The 18,101-nt window shown below is 40.3% G+C and overlaps 1 protein-coding gene across 1 annotated transcript in view; it reads left to right on the top strand.

Annotated features, from left to right (window-relative positions):
• mybpc2a (myosin binding protein Ca) overlaps positions 1 to 17,010 on the top strand; it is a 51,145-nt gene extending 34,135 nt beyond the window's left edge. Inside the window, exons 20-25 of the mRNA XM_085351837.1 lie at positions 5,321 to 5,516; positions 6,651 to 6,790; positions 13,714 to 13,873; positions 15,382 to 15,518; positions 16,434 to 16,620; positions 16,919 to 17,010. Of these exons, the coding sequence (XP_085207963.1) occupies positions 5,321 to 5,516; positions 6,651 to 6,790; positions 13,714 to 13,873; positions 15,382 to 15,518; positions 16,434 to 16,620; positions 16,919 to 16,953 (855 nt within the window). The 3' untranslated portion in view covers positions 16,954 to 17,010. The remainder of the gene's footprint in view (positions 1 to 5,320; positions 5,517 to 6,650; positions 6,791 to 13,713; positions 13,874 to 15,381; positions 15,519 to 16,433; positions 16,621 to 16,918) is intronic.
• Positions 17,011 to 18,101: the final 1,091 nt, after the last annotated feature.

Raw genomic sequence — 18,101 nt, 5'->3', positions numbered from 1 at the left:
TAGTTCTAGTTTGTTTTTATGGTCCCCTCAGTGCTTCCTCTGTCTCATTCTGCGTCTTCTCCCATCTGTTACCTTCACTCATGTCTCTGTGTTTTCTTTGTTGCAATTATTGTTACTCATTTGGAATTTTTTTGTCTCTTTGGTTTTACATTTAGTTTTACTAAGAACCTTCTGTCTCATTGTATAGATTTGGTTCAGTTGTGTCTTGTTACCCTCCTGTTTCCACTTTCCCCTCTTGTGTAGAAGTAGTCGTGTCCTTCGCCTCAGTCTTTGTTTATCTTCCCTTGTGCGCTCTTTGTTCTTTCCCTTAAAGTTTATGGATTCGTTTAAGTTTTATGTTGCAATTTGCTGTGCTTTTGGATTTCTTTGTTAAATACATAAATATAAATAAAAGGTTTGCTTTTGCTACCTTCTGCCTGCTTATTGGAGTCCTACATTTGGCATGTGCTCAGAGTCCCCAAAGGTGAGGGACAGATGACCATGAAAAAATATGGAGTGAAAGCAAATACGGCTTGTTTTCTCATAAAGTTTAATGATTGATTTTTGGTTTTGAATCAGAGTAAGTGCGGGGATATATGAGTAGACAGTGAGGGTTGAGGAGAATGAGATTATGTTAAAGGAATAATAGCCAAAATACAGCTCTTATGTCTCAAGGCTAAAATTCTGGTTTTGAGGTATTTTTTGAGTTCATTTAATAGAAAAACAGGATATTGTACTCATAAATATACATTAATTAATGTGATGTATGATTATGCCTTTCAATAAATTGATGCAATCTAATAAACTTGTATATAATAAACTTAAATAATCCATTAAAAATACATAGGAGCAGGCACTGCTTTGTGAAAGCTATCACGTTGCCCTGCCATCTTGACTATAGCACCCGAGATGGACACTGCTGTTCTGCTTAATTGTGTTTTATATGTGTGGCTTGAGACCAGCTGCATATGTGGTACATCAAAGGCGGTGGAGAAGAGAACTCATAGGTGTTCTTTTGCTGTCATGGCAACTTTTATTCACGCCAGACTCAAGATATGAAGGATCGTACCTACAGTATGTTTTATCACATAAGACGGGGTTCTCATCACCAAAGATGCAAAACGTGAAGGAAAGAGACAACACAATCAGCATCTGGTTAAAATATCATGCTTTTTCTCTTTACCTCAAACCTCATCTCCCAAACTGAAGTCAGGGTTTGTGCAAAACCATCTTATTTATTCCAAATATGTTTGCAATTACTTATTGTCATTAAATGTGACCCTCCTGTTTCCGAACGGCTGATAATGACCTGTCTAATCAACAACAACAGTTTGTTAAAATAAGCTAACATCATGCAAGTGTTCTAGAATTCACTTTCCCTCTTATAATCAGTCTTAGTCCCCACTAAGTCCAGCAATTGTAGATCCACTTTAAAGAAATTTTTACTAACACACTAACAGTAGCTAACAGTGGCAAAAAACAGCAGCACTTACCAAAAGAAAAGTTCAGGATTTCCTCAACAACTCTCCCCAGTATCGCTGTCATCACACAGAAGTGAGCTTCACTTCTGGAGGAGTTTTAAAGCCTCCAGAATAAATAGACACGGACACACATAGACAGCTGAGGTAAACAGCTTACTGTTTTTACCCCTCAAACACTAACATTTTTTGAGGGGTAAAAACTCTACTGAAGCCTAGTGGTGATATTTTATACACTTTAACTTTGAACAAAGTGTCAGTACCCCATGTCTAATATTTAATTAAAGGAGAGTAAAGGCAGAATATCCACATGACACCTAAAAATATTTTTTATCTAGCTTTGGTAAAGTGGTCAGAGAGTAGATTAAAGAAATGTTTTGCACCCATTGTAAATCAGGCTTTCACATCACACATACCTCCACTCGACTGCCTATGGAATATTTATAGAATCTAAAAATACAGAAGGAGTCAAAATCAGTCATGAGCTTTGAAATATGAGCTGTGAGCAAAACCGTGAGGTTGGACAGAAAACATAATGACTAACTGTTGAAAATGATTTAAAAAGACATACATTCAAATCTTTACTAATTGCTATTCTAAATTTATTTCCACTAGAAAATGCAGTTTCACCTAAAGATGGCAGAAAAACATGATTAGCTAGTCAAGCAATCCCCAGCCAAAAGTTATTGGTTCACATTTCTGGTGTTTGGGGCCATCTGTAAATACCACATTACCTTAACTTTAAACTTGCTATTTTTAGTTATCTTTAACAAATGGCTATATCATGCACCGGGGCATCTAAAAATCTAAAAATGGGGTAACATTTGTATCAAAGCCTACCCAAGCTCAATCCCACTGCACATTGTAGATATTTTAAGTGAATCCTTGAGTGGTAATTTGAAGAAAAAACAGCCAAGCCCTTATTTCCCCATGGCTGCTACTTGAAAACATATCGTCCTCTTCTGGAATCTAATGTGCTAATGTTGGTAGTAACAGGGGAACAAGAGTTCTAAAGGCACAGGGAGCGTTACAGCTTTTGACAGCAACTTGCAAATTATGGCAGTGGTAAAAAAGAATCTAACCATAAGCTGTAAAGGGTAAACCATTGTTCTAAATAAAAATAGACAAGAAGAAAGCGAGCCATAGCTCGGTCTCCTTTTGAAGAAGCAGATGAAAAGCCTTCTCTGAGACAGAGAACATGGCTACATAGTGTTCTCCTGGGAAAAAAGAGCACCGACTGTTCTGTCATCTCATCCACGAGCTGGACTGAGTGTGTTCCCGCGGCTGTTTTTACACTGATGTAATATCAGGCCATAACTAAAGTTATCGGTGACATGTTTAATAAAATATTTTATGTGCAAAAGTTTAAATTTTTTTTAAAAATATTCTATAAGATCAATTTATTGTTAATCAAAAGATCAATTTACTAGTAAGGACATTATTAGTGAGTAATCAAGTCAGTTGTTTCATTTTCAACAGATTAACCAAAGCATTAGTTTAGGTGGGCCCCCAGATCGAGGTCAGATGAAATAATGGCATATCAGCTGAAGACTCAGCTACTGAGTTAGTTATTCTGATACGCTGCCAGTCAAACGCTTGGACACCTTCTCATTTAATGTTTTTTTTTCTTTTACTATTTTTTACATTGTAGGTATAAAAAGAAAACATCAAATGTATGAAGCAAGATATATGGAATTATGCACCAAAGAAAAAATTGATAAATAACTCTAAATATGTTTTATATTTTCGATTCCTGAAAGTAGCCCCCCTTTGCTTTGTTGACAGCGCTGCAAACCCTTGGCCTTCTCTCAGTGACCTTCATGATGCAGTCACCTGAAATGGTTTTCACTTCACAGATGGGCTTTGTCAGGGTTTATTTGTGGAATTTGTTGTTTTCTTAATGGGGTTGAGATCATCAGTTGTGTTGTGCATAAGTCAGGTTGGTACACAGCTGACAGCTCTATTTGACAAGTGCTAGAATTTATATTATGGCAAGAACCAATCAGCTAAGTAAAGAGAAATGACAGTCCATCGTTACTTTAAGAACTGAAGGTCAGTCTGTCTGGGAAATTTGACTCTGAATGTGTCCCCAAGTGCAGTCACAGAAACCATCAGGAGCTACGACGAAACTGGCGTACATGAGGACAACCCCAAGAAAGGAAGACCAAAAGTCACCTCTGCTGCTGAGGATAAATTCATCCGAGTCATCAGCCTCAGAAATCGCAAGTTAACAGCACCTCAGTTTACAGACCAGATAAATGCTACACAGAGTTCCAGTAGCAGACACATCTCTACGTCAACTGTTCAGTGGAGACTGTGAATCAGGCCTTTATGGTCAAATAGCTGCTAAGAAACACTACTAAGGAAAAGCAACAACCCAAAGAGATTTGTTTGGACCAAGAAACACAAGGAATTGCCATTAGACCAGTGGAAATCTGTGCTGGGAGGAGGTGTGATGGTGTGGGGGTGCTTTGCTGGTGACATGGTTGGGGAATTATTCAAAATTGAAGCCACACTGAACCAGCGTGGTTACCACAGCATCCTGCAGCGACATGCCATCCCATCCGGTTTGCGTTTCGTTGGACCATCATTTATTTTTCAGCAGAACTATGACTCCAAACACACCTCCAGGCTGTGTAAGGGCTATTTGACCAAGAAGGAGAGTGATGGAGTGCTGCGCCAGATGGCCTGGACTCCTTGGTCACCTAAACCCAGTCGAGATGGTTTGGGATGAGATATCAGATGTACGGCAGGAGCAAAGAGCAGGTTCAAATCAGGATCAGAATATTTATATTACAGAGATGCTGAGCACTTGTTGGCCCTTTTGCCTTCACTCTGCAGTCCATCTGATATTGTTGCGATTCTTTGCCAACAAATCTTTATTCAGATTTACTTCAGTGGCATATCTCTATCTTTGGGCAGGCTGTGTATCTCTGTATCTGCAAGCTGCTTTGTAACCCACCTCTACCCCAGCTACCCACATAGCAAGCAGGTCTGGCCCGGATCTGGTATCAAGCCGGTACTGCTGGCTGACTTCTGGCATGGTAAAACATATGACATCAAGATATGGGCCAGGCCTGGCATAGATGGCACTATGTGATGGCATGCCATATCTGGCTCAATTGTGGTTTGGTTTGGGAGGTGAAGCAGTTCACCTATTGATCACAAGGTTAGTGGTTCGATCCCTGCCTCTTCCAGTCTGTATGTCAAGTGTGAATATGTATAAATGTAGTTCGGAAGCACTCAGTTTAGAGAAAGTGAGTGTGGTGTGTTTGAGTAATCTGACAGAGTAGACAAGTGCTATATAAGAATCAGTCCATTCACTGTCTGAACAGAGTTTTGTCATGTTACTTTGCACTATTATGCACATTGTTATTACATGGCTTGATTAAGGTACACATTAGGCTGACATCTGGGGCCAGAGCTGAAACTGTTCTGGGCCAGCACAGGGCCAGCAAAAGGCCACTTGTGGACACATTGCTGGCCATGCGTGGGCCACATCTGGCAAACCTGATCTAGGCCACCAAAGGGCCGTCATTCTTTGCGGTATATGGGCCATGTGTAAGCACATTGTGTGGGCCAGATCTGGGCCATACCAATTTTGCTATGTGGGTAACATCAGGTTTGTTGACAGTGATGATTCCTCTGTTCTGTGCTGAAGTCTTCCTGCTTCTTTTGCTGCCTCAGTATTTTAAAATAAATGCTTAGCGGGGCAGAATGGTCTCATGGGACAATAGAGACATACTGTCTGACATGATGGAAATTATGATCTTCTTTTGCTATAAGGGTTGTGCCCGATTTTTGGAAAGACTGTATTCCTTGAAATATTTGGAATCATTTCCTTTCCTTTCCTTTAATTACAGGGAAAGCCTCGTCCTGTTGTGACCTGGTATAAAGATGGTGTTCCCATGGAGGACCGCACAGTGGGAACTCGTACCAGTGAAGTTGACACCATCCTCTTTATTCGCTCTGCCGAGAGGGTCCACTCTGGAAAGTACACACTGTCTGTTCAGATTGAAAACATGTCAGACAGCGCTGACATACACATCCAGGTTGTAGGTCAGTCCCTTCACCATGGCAACACCTTCTAAGCTTCACCTAAAGAATGTAAACTCGCACCTCATGTTCTCTCATTAAGATTAGAACATAGCACGTAATTCACAAAGTGCATGATTAATAACCTTTTTGAAATGGGATGAATCTTCGAGCTTGAATCTGTGACATGTCAAGAGTCTTTTTTTGTCAAATTTGATGATAATTCCTTATTTCATACTCTGAAGGATCTGTGACTCAAAGTAGCAAATCATCAAAGTGCTCAGTCCTCTCTCTCACTCTGTTATAATCCTGGCTCCTGCCTCTGTGGCCGCCAGCTCATTCACCAGCTTACTGCTCGTCTCCGCGGGTCAGGGTTCTGGGTGGATTATTTGGTGGGGCTCTGCTGAGATTATTTGCTTATAGACTTGGATTAGGTTTGGATTTTGAGGGCTATTCTGTCACTTCCTCTGCTGAGAAGGTTGAGCTAATAATGAGAGGCTCTGATCCCCTCCCTCCTCAGTTGATCTGTCACTGTACTCGTTTAGCAGGAGACAGTACAGGAGGGATTAAAGGGGAAAATCAGAAGCAGTGCTCACAGTTTGTACTGTACTCCAAAAGAAAAGAGTGTTCACAGCAAGATTAATGAGACACACACTACTATGTTGCACTGTTTTCTTTACTGCACTGTGTTTGGTGAAGGCCACAGAGAAGGATCAGTGATAAATACACTGCATTTCTCTGCTTTGTTATCGAGGCATACTTCTTCTTTGTTACGTCTATGCCAACAGTTTTTCTAGTAATGTATGCAGCTATCACCGCCTTCCCTTGATCCTATTGTCTTTTGCTCTGCTAATCTGTCAATCTTTCTAATCTGTCTAATCTGTCAAATCTCTACGGCTGCAAGTGTTGATTTCTTTGTCTCACTGGGACTTCCCTGCTCCATATCTGTTTGTACATTTCTCCCTCTCTCAGCCTCTAAAAGCCTTGCCAACATCTATGTCTAGGCAAAGAAGAGAGTTATCTCAGCCAGCTATGCATGTGTGGAACATTTTTTCACCACCCTTGAGCTGTGCAGTTTAATGAACCTGTCTTGTTCATAGTTTCACACAAAATCCTCCACCTGTATCTCGACTCTGCCACTTCTCACAATCCCACCAGAAAAGCCTGGTCCTCCCATCGCCGTGCATGTCACAGATATCTGGGGCTTCAATGCTGCGCTGGAGTGGAAGCCGCCTAAAGATGACGGCAACTGTGAGATTATTGGCTACACCATTCAGAAAGCTGACAAGAAGACTAAGGTATGCATGACAGAGTGTACAGGTGCACTCAGAAAAATAAAGGTGCCAACTGGAACCAAAAGTGGTTCTTTAGACTGATGCCATAGAAGAACCTTTTTTGGTGCCACAAAGAACCTTTCAAACAATGGTTCTTTGAAGAACCATTTCTTTCAGTGGTTCATTGAAGAACCTTTAAAGGTGCCCCACAGAACCATCAAGAAATGGTTCTTTGGGGCACCTTTAATGGTTTTTCAAAGAACCCTTTTAAAAATGGTTCTTTAAAGAACCATTTTTAAAAAGGTCCTTCAAATGGTTCTTTAAAAGAACCATTTTAAAGAACCTTTTTTGAGTGGTTCTTTAAAGAACCATTTTAAATCTTTCAAAATAAAATGCATCATAAATTGAATTTGAGTAGGGTAAAATAAATACGAGCACAGCATAGACATATATTAATGGTTTATTGTCATTTTGTAGTATACCAAAAGACAAAAAGGCATTTTAATCCTCAGCACAACATCACTACTAATACATGTCACATATTAGTGTTTTAAACAGTAATAATTAAATATATTTGCTATACTATAAATAAATATATATAAATACTATAGCTACAGATAACACAACAATACATGTATTGTTTAATTAATAAAACATCAGAAAGTGATAAAACACATTAGAAATAGCAATAGCTTCATAACAGACCAATAAATCAACACATTTTCATCAGCAGATGTTTGCTTGTTCAGTAACAATATTTCAACAAGTTTATGATTAAAATGATCAATGAACTTTAGCATTACGCTATGTAATGTACGTTTCATGTTGTACTCATGGTCCTTTGTTAGTCCAGTTTAGGATAATGTCTCTGACGTATGTTTCATATCAAATACAGGGAGTGCAGAATTATTAGGCAAATGAGTATTTAGTCCACATCATCCTCTTCATACATGTTGTCTTACTCCAAGCTGTATAGGCTCGAAAGCCAACTACCAATTAAGCATATTAGGTCATGTGCATCTCTGTAATGAGAAGGGGTGTGGTCTAATGACATCAACACCCTATATCAGGTGTGCATAATTATTAGGCAACGTCCTTTCCTTTGGTAAAATGGGTCAAAAGAAGGACTTGACAGGCTCAGAAAAGTCAAAAATAGTGAGATATCTTGCAGAGGGATGCAGCAGTCTCAAAATTGCAAAGCTTCTGAAGCGTGATCATCGAACAATCAAGAGTTTCATTCAAAATAGTCAACAGGGTCGTAAGAAGCGTGTGGAAAAACCAAGGCGCCAAATAACTGCCCATGAACTGAGAAAAGTCAAGCGTGCAGCTGCCAAGATGCCACTTGCCACCAGTTTGGCCATATTTCAGAGCTGCAACATCACTGGAGTGCCCAAAAGCACAAGGTGTGCAATACTCAGAGACATGGCCAAGGTAAGAAAGGCTGAAAGACGACCACCACTGAACAAGACACACAAGCTGAAACATCAAGACTGGGCCAAGAAATATCTCAAGACTGGTTTTTCTAAAGTTTTATGGACTGATGAAATGAGAGTGAGTCTTGATGGGCCAGATGGATGGGCCCGTGGCTGGATTGGTAAAGGGCAGAGAGCTCCAGTCCGACTCAGACGCCAGCAAGGTGGAGGTGGAGTACTGGTTTGGGCTGGTATCATCAAAGAGGAGCTTGTGGGGCCTTTTCGGGTTGAGGATGGAGTCAAGCTCAACTCCCAGTCCTACTGCCAGTTTCTGGAAGACACCTTCTTCAAGCAGTGGTACGGGAAGAAGTCTGCATCCTTCAAGAAAAACATGATTTTCATGCAGGACAATGCTCCATCACACGCGTCCAAGTACTCCACAGCGTGGCTGGCAAGAAAGGGTATAAAAGAAGAAAAACTAATGACATGGCCTCCTTGTTCACCTGATCTGAACCCCATTGAGAACCTGTGGTCCATCATCAAATGTGAGATTTACAAGGAGGGAAAACAGTACACCTCTCTGAACAGTGTCTGGGAGGCTGTGGTTGCTGCTGCACGCAATGTTGATGGTGAACAGATCAAAACACTGACAGAATCCATGGATGGCAGGCTTTTGAGTGTCCTTGCAAAGAAAGGTGGCTATATTGGTCGCTGATTTGTTTTTGTTTTGTTTTTGAATGTCAGAAATGTATATTTGTGAATGTGGAGATGTTATATTGGTGTCACTGGTAAAAATAAATAATTGAAATGGGTATATATTTGTTTTTTGTTAAGTTGCCTAATAATTATGCACAGTAATAGTCACCTGCACACACAGATATCCCCCTAAAATAGCTAAAACTAAAAACAAACTAAAAACTACTTCCAAAAACATTCAGCTTTGATATTAATGAGTTTTTTGGGTTCATTGAGAACATGGTTGTTGTTCAATAATAAAATTATTCCTCAAAAATACAACTTGCCTAATAATTCTGCACTCCCTGTATATGTCATATCAAAACAAACCCACACCTGCAGTTGTTTCAGTTTTTCACTGGCGTTTCCTGTCAGCTGGTCAACCTCACTCAGGCGGACATCCATATCAGCCAAACAAACGACAAGTTCCTCCCTTTGTGCTTCAAATCCCTCCCACTCTGAGACAAGGAGCTGAAAGAGAGAGAAAAGAGTCAATTATAAAGAAGAGAAAAGTGAAACCCTCCTCAGAAGGTCTGACTCGCATACCTGCAGTTGACCTGTGATGGACTCCAGTTTGGCGTTCACGTCATCCCTCGCCGATGCCAACAGCCGAGTCTGCCCAGGTGCCCTGGAAGAGCTGAGTTAATGTTCCACTCCTCCTGGTCAGGCTCTCCAGCTGGATGAGCCGAGATCTCCCCTCTCGCCGCTGCCTCTGAACACAGAAACACAAATTGCATCTGAAGCAGGAGGTGCAGATTTTTTTGCTATTCTTTTCTAAATGCAGGCTAGATCAAGTGGAGGTATTTGGAAAACTTTTTTGGTCAGCGGACGACTGTTGTCTTGCAGAAAGTCAAATCAAACATATGCGATACACAATCAATTCACAAGAACACATTATAAAAAATAAGTCCAGTTCTTGCCTGATTTCAAGTGAATTCTGCATCAAAACAGGGTGACAGAAGTAAAACGAGAGCACAAAGCTTCACTTTGTACAAGCCTGCTATTACAGTTCTCCTCTATGCAGACGACTTTCCTGTTTTCAAGGCACAACTTGGATCTGCTGTACGAATCTTATGGATACACACTAAATGAAACAATAGTGTGCATGACTCCAGATTCTGATCCCTCATCCTAATATGGTCCCAACATAGCAACAGCAATAAAGAAAGTGTTGAGGCTTCAAAATACAAAGTCCATAAACCAATGGCTGACATGGGTTTTATCATAAGGGTGATAAATATACAGATTTCAGTCTGTCTTAGAGATTTGATGTTCATTTACCTGCAGATGCCCTATACGTGCCTGTTCCATGGTTTTTCACAACGTTTTGCACATCACTATTTAATACAGGAAGTAGGTGAACTAAAACAAGTCATCTTTCTTTGTGAGAGGACCATATTAATGAAACAAACCTCAATGACATCATAGGGATCCCTAAAGATGCTCCTGCTGCTTCTCTTCCTCCTCATCCTAAGCTTCCTTCTCCTTGTCCTCGCCTTCCATCCAATTGTAATTCAACCTAATTGTGTTTCTCCCCCTCCTCTTCCTCATTTTGTTGGAGCTGTGAACACAATTAATGTGAATCTGGATTAATTTGTGCAAACAAGAAAAATCTACAGCTTTTTGGTTAGAGGTGCTCTTGTGATTTAAGCCGGGTAGAGTAGATTTATGTGTTGATGCTACCTGCTTCAGCTCTGGCTGCTGAGTGATATTTACACCCTGGCTGGATTACAAACTTTAACCATGTGCTGAACTTTGGCCCAGCGTTGATACCTCTTGTTAGTATAACGACCTCTTCTTAGCTTAATGTATGATGGTGGATAAATGAGATATACAAAAAAATTAACTATATTACAAAAGAACATCTATCTTGGAAACATCAAATGACCGGAGCATAACTTGTCAACTAGTCCGAAACTAAGTTATGCAGGAACAGTCAAAGACACACCTTCTCATGTCACATTTCTATTCATTTGTATATAATTAGATTAGACAATAAAGAGTCATCTAATCTAATTATTCATTCAAAACTCTTATGCATAGCTGTATTTTATACAGCTCATACAGAATTCAAAGTAGAGGTTCATGTGAGTATTTAATGTACGGCTGAGATCTACAGAATTTCAGAGTTTCTAGAGCAGACACAGAGCTCACATCACAACAGGCTTCAGGCGCCATTTTAGTGACTTTAATAATATATTAAATTTTAATTTCGGTCTAGCTGACATTGGGTTATGTACGCAGCACGCAATTGAACCACATATTTTAGAAGCCAAAGGTTCAAATTAGCTGGGAGCACCTTCACTTAATTATAACAGTGGTTTTGTTAGGAAAACAGTTGGATACTAAATTGCGCTGACCTCAACGGCTAACGTATCTAGCTAATCGCTACTGTTAGCACAACATTAACAGCAAGCTACAATGACGAGTAACAAAAATAAAACCGTAATAAGGTTTTAATGAAAATGTTTTACCTTTTCTAACAATCCCAGAATCCACAGCTTCAAAGTCCAGCAGGTACTGAAGACTGTTATCCGTTTCGCTGTCACCGTCCATGAGTTTTTTTTCCCCCGAAAGGTCAAGGCCCGCCGCTCGCACACTCCGTCTGCGCATGCGCATCTCAACGACTGACCCCCTCCGTCCGCTCCCGGGAGGTTATAGTATGACGTATTCTGACGTCACTCTCTCTCTCCCTGTCATTTATTTGGCTCGAAACACATATTAACAAATTGCTCAGTGATGAACAACTACTCGGATCATTTACCTAAGCAGTGTGCTTTGTCAAAACGAAGTCTGTGTCCATTACACTGACATTCTGTTCTGCAATTGTTATTTACTTGTATTTTATAATTTGACTTTACATACTGCTGGGTGGTTTGTAAAGTTTACAATAACTAGTATTATCATTATGCTATATTTTCAAAAATATATAATAATCTCAAAAGTAATGCCTTGGAGTATAAAATAGTAATGCTTTATTAAAATTTAAAACTAAAGTACAGTATTTGAATGTGTGTATTGTGTCTACTGTTTGCAAATATTTCTAACTTTTATTTGAATATTCAGTTTCCTACCATCTTCTCTTAAAGGGTAATTGCCAGGTATCCCGCCCTCCCCCTTCGCACACACATGCACACAAAGAAAACACACAGTATAATTCACAGCCTCATTATAGTGAATAAATATTTATGCCATTTACACCATCAAACTTAGATTGCTAAAGATGAAGAACCTTTTGTTCTTTAAAGAACCATTTGTTATAGCTGAAGAACCATCCACAAAATAAAAAGGTTCTTTGACGTATGATGGTTTTTTAAAGAACCATGAAGACATCTGAAGAACCATTTAAGAACCATAATTTTTCTGAGTGTGGTACTGAGAGGGTTTGTCAAGCAAGGTAATTCGCTAATAATAGTGCTGGAGGCATGCAACTCCGGAGCAACAGTGTCTTTTAAATTATGCATCCAAGTACAAGTTGAACCAAATTCTTCTGTGTTTTGTTTTTAATGTCACTGGGATTAGATTTAATTGTTTTTGCCTGACATTTTCTATATTGTGGTTTGCTAAATGTTAAACAGCCAGGCACGCTCCATGAAGATCAGTCCTGCTTTGGGATCTTTTGCTGACATTAGCTGCTGCAGAATAAATTTGGAACGATCACACTGTGTCTGATCATCAGAAAAGAAACAGAATGTAAAAAACCCCCAAAAAATGCAAGCTTAAACTTTCTGTAACTACAGAAACAAAAACTGAACCTGATTTGTCCCATTTTGCCCATCAGGGTCGCCTCCTTGTGCACCTATGGATCACTTCCAGAGCTCACTTTTCAGCTTCTATGTTGAACTAACCCAAGTTTCATGTTAAAAAAAAAGCATCAATTTAATGTTTATATATATATATATATATATATATATATATATATATATATATATATATATATATATATATATATATTTATTTATTTATTTATAAAATTATAGCATTTTCTGCTCATTGTTGTTACTCTCCCCCCTACAATTTTATGAACAATTTCTTGAAAGCAGTAAACCTCTAAAAGCCCACTTTACACTACAGTCATGGTGAAAAAGAAATCAACTGTCAGTTCTAAGTTTTTCAATCAGTTTGTCAATCAGCACATAATAAAGATCCTTGGAAGGTGTTAAAATTGGGTAAAATTACATATGAAATATTACACCCTGCCATTATTTATTTAATAAAAACTAAGTCAAAATGCAGAAGCAGTGTGCAAAAAAAGTAAGTACACCCTTACTGTGTCAACAGGAAATATAAGGGAAAGCGAAAGACAAGTGCATATAATCAAATGCATTTAATTAACTGATAGTTGATAAGTGAGAGCACTCCTGTAAAAGCTAGTCTGGAGCGTTCAGGTGTGTAGATACATTGCCAAGATGCAAAGACATCAGCTATCATGTTAAAGAAACAATATTTGCTGCCCATCAATCTGGGAAGGTGTTTTGAGGCTTTGAAGTCCATTATTCCAAGTGAGAAAGATTTTTCACAAGTGAAAAACATGTCATCTCCACACGGCATTCCCACTCTGGCTTCCTAGAAAATTTACTCCAAAGTCAGAATGTGCAATGCTCAGCGAATGTGCAAAAAACCCAACGTCGTACGTCGTACGCAAAGCCGTCGTACGCTACCATGGTCGTTATGTTGAATGAATCGACAGGAAGGCGGCCTAGAAGAACATAGATGTTGGGCACTGGAGATTCTTCAGCATATAGAGCTCCACCTCAGCTATAAGCCTCTTTGAACCTCTCCTTCTCTCTCATACATCAGGAGTGGTTCACGGTCTATGAGCACAACCGCAGGCCCAGCTGCACTGTGTCTGACCTGGTCATGGGGAACGAGTATTCCTTTCGAGTGTTCAGCGAAAACATCTGTGGCCTCAGCGATGAGCCTGGCATCAGCAAGAACACCGCTGTCATTACCAAAACAGGTAATGAAATCCCCGCAGAGCTCTGCTCTCTGTAACATGATAGTATGGCTTTTGATGCTGAGCAACATCTAACGCATGCTGAGCGGTAGACCACATTGTATTCAATTGAAAGATAAAGTGAGCATTGTGGTTTGTAAAGGGTACAGTAGTGAAAAACAGAAGCTACACTAAATAAAACGCAGCTTTGTATTATTTTCGCTGTAGAACACAGTAACGACATTAGAACTACCTATACATAGCTTGTACTCACTACAGCCTGTACATACTTATAGTTATAGAATATTCACAACATACTTCATACCGTGTACATTATAACATACCATAATAGACCCATTTCTGTAATATACTCACATATCTATATTATTGCTAATATATATTGTAATATATCTATATCACTAAAGCACTTCTGGATGGATGCAAACTGCATTTCGTTGCCCTGTACCTGTGCATGTGCAATGACAATAAAGTTGAATTCTATTCTATTCTATTCTATAATTAATTATCGGCTGTGATTAATTGCTTGAACATGGTTTAAAACTAAATTAATTCACACTGATTACGCTTAACAGAAATATTCTTTGACAGAGTGTTAAATACCATTTAATATTGGCCGCATATTATGAAAGCAACCAGGCTGGGAAATTAACACCTGCCACCAGCCAAATGCTGCTACTGTTTTTGTGTTGTTGCATTTGCTTACTCTCCCAGAAGACTTGGCAGCCCACCAGTCAATCTCTTTTGTGTTCCAAGCATCAGTCTGGCCTATAAAATTTGGAGGGTTGTTGATCGCGGTGCCCACCTGACCTGAGCATAAAACAAAAAGTCAGCTTCCTGCCTCGATAACTCAAAAGCCAGTTGAGAACAGTTGCTTGTGTGAGAGGATGCGGCGTGGATATTACAGACAAAACATTCCCAAAATAGTGGACAGTGACAACTGAAGGTTAATAATTATGCATTTCAGTCTATGTGTTACACATTTCCTGGACAGAATCGACTTTTACAGCGTGGTACAAACTAGCTTGGCGTCTTTTAAACTGAGGCATGCCCCACCGAAATGAAAACATCTTTCATCCACTACATTATGTAAGCCTTTTCAGCTACATGGCCTTCATCTGTCTTTTCATCATATTCTTCAGAAAATTCTCAGAATTATTTGAATTTCCTCTTAACCCATCAATGGGTAAATTTGTTGAATATCCATTATTGATACAAGGAAGCAAATTCGGTATTATTTCAGTCTCACATTCATCATAGAAAGAGCTGGAAAGCACAGGACAAAAACCTTTGGGGAGTCAGCGTTAGCTTTTATGCTCCAGTCTGCTGGAGGACGTGTTGAAATCTTTAATCATAAACTTGAAGCTTACCTCTTTACCCTGCCTTTTGATTTATTTATGGATATATGTACTTTATTTTCATATATGTTGACTTTGATTATGTTTCATTATATCTGTGTTGGCATCAAGCAGTGTGAGTGTATGTGTGTCTCAACGTCTTCACCCCATGTCCAGGTTTGCTCTACAACACTTCACCCTACAAAGAGATAGACGTGAGCAGCTGTCCTAAATTCACAGCTCCCCTGGTGGACAGAAGTGTCATTGCAGGATACAGTGCCGCCATCTCCTGTGCCGTTCGTGGCAACCCCAAGGTATCTGAACTTTACTTTTTACAGGTGTGTGTCAGTGATGTCGTTTTTTGGGCATTTGATTGGAGTTCATTTACAACCCAAGGTATTTATCCTTCTGCTCTTAATTATTTGTCTTTTTATATTTTTAAGATATAAAATAATTTTTAAAAATCGGTTTAAAAATTGGTCTGTAAAACCAAGCAACAAGGTATTTAGACTGTTAGGTATTTAGACACCAATCAGTATGTGGATTTTGATGGTAGTTTGTGTGCGGCTCACAGATTCAAACATATCTAGAAAACCTAAAGATAAAATATAGAGAAGTGTGCTTCCTAGTTTATGCATGACGAGTAAAATAAATGTGAAATAAAGTGAGTACAATGTGTCCTAGTGTGGTTGTGTTAAGACAAAAAAAAAAAGTCATGGCTGTCAATAAAGCAGTGCTGAATGCACAAAAGGTAACCCCCAGCTGTTTGTTGCAAATGACTATACTACACACTACAGCACCATCGTGTGTGGACTTTACCTGGATTGGCCTGTGATAGCTGCACTGCAAGGGTTTGCCACAGATTTCCTGCTTTGTGTTTTTTTTACAGGTTTTGAGTGTCAAGCAGTGAGTGTGTGAACAGTCAGAAAGGATTTTGATGCCTTTGCTGCAGGAATGTATTTTTATGTAGGAAGCTAGAACAAGAGGTGGAGCAGCTAGATCTTTTAGCGCATGTATTTTTTTTAATCACACAAAATCGGCAAAGATTTGTCAAGGCGAAACGTTGACCTAATTTCACCTCCTACCCTCCTCCCTCTGCTCTCTCCTACCCTCCTGACGTCCCTCGCTGTGTTATCCCCCCCCCACGCGTACACTCACACACCCTTCTCCTCTCCTTTCCTGCATCCCACCAATTTTGCTTGCTCCTCCAACATCCTACTGTGCCTTAGCCAAAGATCATTTGGATGAAGAACAGAATGATCATCGGTGAAGACCCCAAGTTTCTGATGCAAAACAACCAGGGAGTGTTGACTCTGAATATCCGCAAGCCAAGCCTGTTTGATGGGGGCAGATACTCCTGCAGGGCCATCAATGACCTCGGGGAAGACGAGGTGGAGTGCACTCTGGAGGTTCGAGGTATGTCGATGTAGTTTTCACTTCCCACAACAATGTAGTTTCAAAGCTAAAGCATGACCTGAAGTCAGGGCAAGTCTCTCCCTGGCAGGCTTCAATAAAGCTCACCATGACAAATCTCCATCCCCTCAACCCCTTTTGCCTGAGCTGTTGTTCAGGCGAAAGCAGAATTCCTTTTCCTGTGCTAAATATAAATCACCTTATTGTATTTGTCAGAGAAAGTTTCAGAGCCACAGATGACTTTAAACAGGATGATCTGCTGGCCCCTCGTGCTGATTTAAATTTCTCTTTTTCTCCACAGTTTTACAAGAGAAAGGGGAGGAGGCGAAGAAATGAGCGGCACTGCGAAACAGCAGAGGATACAGTTGAACAGGAATAGTAATGGATTATGTATAACGGGATAGTCATGAATAAATATGATTAAAATAGATCACTTGTGAGGCTCTAAAGCCACCCCGTGCACCCCCCACCCCCCTAAACGCATATGCTTGCCTTTCACCGCTGCTATGATGAATGCCATATCAGTAATATGCCATAAATTCTTTCAGCACGCTGCCACCTTGTCACTCCCTGACTGAGAGAACCCACAGTGTAGAGTAGTAGAGCTGCCCTGCTGTGACCACACACACAGATGGATCCTTCTTATCTGTGAAGTGGACCTGTCACTGAACACACTTATAAAACAGCCTTTCATCCATTACGGCTCCCTGTGTTGTCTGTTTTGTGTCCTGGACGTTTTTATAGGTTGGTATGAATTTATGATTGGGATGCAGCTGCAGCACTGAAAGCACCGCAGTGTGACTGACCGGCTGTACGCACGCCCCTGTTTCCTCGCTGTGGTGTGTGAGCAGGGGCCTGTAATGGTTCAATGGAGGGATCAATATTCAGTCAGGCATAGCCGACATCATGGCGTAACCAGGATTAAAGAGGTTCTCATACACAGATATAGCCCTGCTGCTCCACCACACGCACACACAAAGTACCAGTGTTGACTCACAACGCACTCTCTTGCAGTATTTACCCATTCCCTCATGCTCTCATACTACATTCCTCATGGCATGACCTATACTGGTGGGCCTTTACAGAAACATGGTTTACACTCATGCACATGCGAACACAAACATACACACTCCAAATCAGGGTCTCATTAGCATCACACACTAGAGACTAATTAATGCACCCATCAACACTGCCCTAATTAGCTCTCCCACGTCATTACTGAGCAAACGAATTACCGCTAATTTACACACCCGCAAAACAAACACAGCACCGTCTCTGCTGGGAGAGTCCGCGGCGGCTCGCCTCGCACACCAAATTAAAGCCTCACCGATGTGCTGCAACTCCGACCCAAGTGTGCCTGCCCTCCCTCACACACACACACACCCTAACTTCACCTGACTGAAGGAAAAGCTCAAGTTGGAGAGTGAAAGTGTGAGGTGTGACATTTGTGAACTAGGGCAAATACATCACCCTCCCTTGGAGAT

Source organism: Diplotaxodon limnothrissa, linkage group LG4 (genome assembly GCF_057381915.1).
Source record: "Diplotaxodon limnothrissa isolate DT_005_m linkage group LG4, D_limnothrissa_male_GT1.1, whole genome shotgun sequence".
NCBI classification, from domain to species: domain Eukaryota; kingdom Metazoa; phylum Chordata; class Actinopteri; order Cichliformes; family Cichlidae; genus Diplotaxodon; species Diplotaxodon limnothrissa.
The sequence above is the reverse complement of the archived record's forward strand: the minus strand, read 5'-3'. Positions and strand labels throughout refer to the sequence as shown.